At 32.8% G+C, this 4,669-nt stretch overlaps 1 protein-coding gene across 1 annotated transcript in view; it reads right to left on the bottom strand.

Annotated features, from left to right (window-relative positions):
- Positions 1–2,918: 2,918 nt before the first annotated feature.
- Positions 2,919–4,669, bottom strand: part of Dh44-R1 (Diuretic hormone 44 receptor 1) — a 66,422-nt gene continuing 64,671 nt past the window's right edge. Inside the window, exons 8-9 of the mRNA XM_017619239.1 lie at positions 3,918–4,131; positions 2,919–3,342 (exon numbers count right to left, since the gene is read on the bottom strand). Of these exons, the coding sequence (XP_017474728.1) occupies positions 3,316–3,342; positions 3,918–4,131 (241 nt within the window). The 3' untranslated portion in view covers positions 2,919–3,315. The remainder of the gene's footprint in view (positions 3,343–3,917; positions 4,132–4,669) is intronic.

Genomic DNA, 4,669 nt, shown 5'->3' on the forward strand with positions numbered 1-4,669 from the left:
AGCACCACCTCTGAGACACTCCCTTTCCGTTGCAAAAAGAATTATTCAAATCGGTTGACGTGGTGCAAAGTTATGCGGTAACATACATAAAAAAAAAAAAAAATATTCCGACGAACTGATAACCTCCTCCTTTTTTGGAAGTCGGTTAAAAATTGGCTTGGTGATCAAAAGGTTAACAGTTTCCGCATTGTAAAAAATAATTGTGTTGAGGTAAAGAAAAATTATTTTGAAATTTTACTACCACATACGAAAACTGACGTTTATGTATAGTTTGGTTGAGGCTCTTAAATGTCCATCTTTCTGGACTGGAAAAAAGCTTGAGCAGTCATGTTTTCATAAGCGGGTTTCACTGTAAAAAACCTTGAAAATTATTTCTTGATATTACTAACCCTTAATAAAAGAAGAAAACGTCGAATTTTCCATTTCCGTCTCACATTCAAATTTAATTTAAAATTTTTGACGGATAGTTAGTACACTTTATTTGATTACTTTTAGTTATTTATTTACAATATAAATAGACACAATATTTTTCTAGTATTTCATTCATTTATTACTAAAACTTACTAGAAGTTCTTATACATAAAGTAAAGATACACTTAATACTTAAATAAACAAATTATTCCCTTTTAGTGTACTTAACCTATAGTCCATTCAAATCCTACTTTGGCACATTCACAGCTAACTAGCTACAAAAATCAAATTCAGGAGCACATAAACGAGTTTTTACAAGTAAATATGTGCTATAATCAGGCTTACTAGTTCGGGAATTGTTTTGCATTTACAGGGTGACAATAAATAAGTGTTTACAAACTATAAAAGTTCATTGTGAAGGACCTGCGTAGCTTATAACAGATTATGTATGCCATATGGGCAAATCCATAAAACAGGTGCACTTTCAAAACAAAAAGTTAAATTTTTTCATTTGTGGGCACACCTATGTTTTATATATCATTCTATTCGCAATCTTTTAATAAATCGATAAATATAAGTGTAATTCATTTTCATCAAGTACTTCAAAAGTTAGACGAGGAATAAACATTTAGATCGCTGAAATAGAAAACAAAAAAATTATTTGGGTTCAAATTACGCTGTGCAAGTTGTAACTATTGAGCAAAGATTTTGAAAGTTGAACAGACTTAATTGGGATGATCTAATTTCAATGGCATCCTCCGTTTTACCAGATTAGTTCCGGTTTTCGAGATAACGGAACTTGAAAATTTTATTAAATTTTAACTATTTTATAAATAACTCCCTCAGTTTTGAAGTTATTGCACTAAAATTTTGCATATAACGGGTTTTTAATACCACCTTTTAACATATAGCTATAATATAACGGATTACTCCGATATATATTTGCGCTCTAACTCTAACTTCATATCTGAATAATAAATTGTATGCGTGCTACATATATGTTAAATTGAACCTATACTAAATTTTTACCTGCTTAATTGGAGCAGTTGTAACGCAAAACAACGTTTCCGAGCAATCAGTTGTATGGGAGCTAGACGTTATAGTGAACCGATTTCGATGATTTTATGGAATAGGTAAGGTAATATTAAAAAACGGTTACGTGCAAAGTTTTAGTAAAATATTGAATTAAGAAGGCTCCAGTTAAGTAAGAGCAACTATCAGAACCTTTGTCGAAAAAAAGTTGCTTTGATACCACTCTCAAAATATTCCGACTAAAAGAAGGAGCATCATTAAAAGTAGTAAATCAGGGTTTTTACACACTTCTAGAGACAAATTTTTTGAAGCATTTTGCAGGTGTATGTAATTTTATAAGGACTAGCAGTTATAGAAAGATTTAGATCGTTTCGACGTATTTTTCAAATGTGCCCTCAATTAAGGTGTTTTTGAAATAAAAATTACGCTCAAGATCGCAGAATATTTTATCTTTAAAAGTTAAATTATTCTGAAAGCACATCTCTTGCTAAGGTATCAAATTATTTGTAATTGTTTGTAGAATACAATACATACTTAAAAAGTTCTTAAAATTAAATGCTTCAAAACCTATACGCAATAAACCGAAAATTTTGAAAATTGTGAAATGTGGAGCTACAGACTTTGAGTTACTTGCCGTTTCGTTATTTTTTAATGCACACTTTTCTTACCTACTACATATGAAGTGTACACATAAGTGCTAAATGGCCATTAAATTTCAAAGCAGAATATGGTGTGCTTCAAAAAAAATTCACTTGTTTTCATATTTTTTTTTTTTTTAATTAAACACCGATATTTCAAAAGTTATGCAGCCAATTGATCCAATTTTTTTTGAGGCTTCAAGTATGCGTCAATGAATTATATCCAAAAGCAACCAGGTTGATTTAGTTTACAACAGTGAAAATAAAGTTAAACAACACAAAGGTTACCTGGTTTTTAGATTTGCCCATATAGGCCCTTATAGCATTTTTGCTCATTTAGGGAGTTAGAGAAAACCCAGCGGGAGAAGTAGTTCAATGCTTTAGAAGTTGCTTTCTANTTGATCCAATTTTTTTTGAGGCTTCAAGTATGCGTCAATGAATTATATCCAAAAGCAACCAGGTTGATTTAGTTTACAACAGTGAAAATAAAGTTAAACAACACAAAGGTTACCTGGTTTTTAGATTTGCCCATATAGGCCCTTATAGCATTTTTGCTCATTTAGGGAGTTAGAGAAAACCCAGCGGGAGAAGTAGTTCAATGCTTTAGAAGTTGCTTTCTAAATTCCACTGATTTTATAATTTTTAATTTTCCTACAAAACTGCATTTGTAATGAAAATGATTGTAGGCCCTTCTTCATTAAGATAACGACAGAATGTGGAGTTTTGGCAAGCATAAACATTGAAAATCTTAAAATTATGTCAATTATGTTCATACCTACATACCTACATACATACTACATATATACTTATATGTATATGTGTGTTAAAATCCCTATTTACACTTTTGCTATTCATATAGCACAAATCGACTGAATTTAATTTACAAAATTTCAAGTCATTATCTCTCAACATTCGACATGAATATTAATGTTCGGAAAAAGTATTTCAAGTCTTACTACAATTAAATTTTTAATGTATAACTACCAATAAAACTTATGTATTTAATTTGTATAGCTAATACCTTAGGTACTGTATATATACACACATAAACACTCATACGTATATGTACATCGAATAGTGCTGATACATTTACACTTATAAAAAAGATTGTAGTACTTATAATAAATTCGTTAGTTTATGTACATTAATTTCCCTTTTAATCCTGTTTTTCTTCGTTATTCTTAATCAGGAAGCAATTATTTTGTTGAATTGCTAGTTTTAAACGTTTAACTGTTTAAACAGAATTTTCTTCAAGTCCTTCCTGCAGAATAAATGAGATAAAAGAAAAAGTAATTATAATAATTTCAGCGTGATAAAAGAACGTGGCCAACTCTTAGGCATATTTCAACTTTTAGGTTTTGCAAGTTACACCATAAACAGAAAAAATCACCAATTCTTTTAAAGCACCTGACATTTTATTTGCTATGTATGAAATCATACTCTGTTGCAATATGGTTCGAGGCACGTTCTCGTCCAAAATTCATAAAGCAAATTGAAAAAAAAAATAGCTTGGCAACTTTTCCAAATCCCTTAAAAATGTGCTTGCAACACTAGCACAATAATCTGCCTTTCCTTCTACGTCTGTATTCCCACTTACATTTACATGTTTTCCCTCTGCGCTAACGCAATAACTTGTCGCTTTACTCATAAAAAAGGCATTGCAATGAAATGGAAGTCCAACAAACCCCTCTGGGAGACAGAACGGAGAAAAATTGCAAAAATGCAAATTGAACAGGCCAATAAACTGACGGACGTTAAAATTGTTGAGGTTGAATCTTGGTTGGCTTTAAAAACTTCTGCGAATCACCCGAAGCAAGGATGTTGAATTGTACATACCTTCATGAGCGGACTAATCGCTCGTGGCATAATGTTCAGCGCCGTGACTGTGGGCATCATATGCAAGGCACCGTTTGAGTCGCGTTGCATTGCCAACGGTGCGCCCGTGCCAACATTTAACGAGAGATTCTGGTTGTGGCCCAACAGGGTGGTGGTTGTCGCCGATGAGACGCACGACTCGCGCTTTCCTTTGCCGTAGTAAGCTGTGAGTGGCCTGCAAGGAACAAAGCAAAACAAACGCTGCACAAATATTATGCGATGGCAAATGAAAAACTGAAATTAAAAAAGAAACGAAAAGGTAGTAAAATTGTAGGAAAGCTAAGTGTTTATGTTTGTTAACGAAAATTTTAAATTTCTATATATCGTTACCATAATATAGAAAGGCCCTAACTCATTTTCTCTTCCAAATCCAGTATTGTTCAAAAGTCGGCCGATAACCCATAAATCACCTACTGGATTTTAAAAATATTTACTATAGCATAAAATTAGTTACATTCTTAAATAAAAACAACCTATAAAAGAAACTCCACCGCAATAAGAAGAGAGAGGCCGAAATACGTGAGTGCGAAGAGCTTGAGATGCTGGCCGGCAGGAAGAACGCCCGAAAATTCTATCAGAGGGTTAGGCGACTTACGGAAGGTTTCAAGACCGGGGCGAACTCCTGTAAGAACAACAATGGCGACCTAGTGACCGATGTCCAGAATATACTTAAATTGTGGAGGGAACACTTTTATAACCTACTGAATGGTAGC

This window comes from Rhagoletis zephyria, unplaced genomic scaffold (genome assembly GCF_001687245.7).
Source record: "Rhagoletis zephyria isolate East Lansing unplaced genomic scaffold, Rhagoletis_zephyria_1.1 Rzeph_scaffold_01816, whole genome shotgun sequence".
NCBI classification, from domain to species: Eukaryota; Metazoa; Arthropoda; class Insecta; order Diptera; family Tephritidae; genus Rhagoletis; species Rhagoletis zephyria.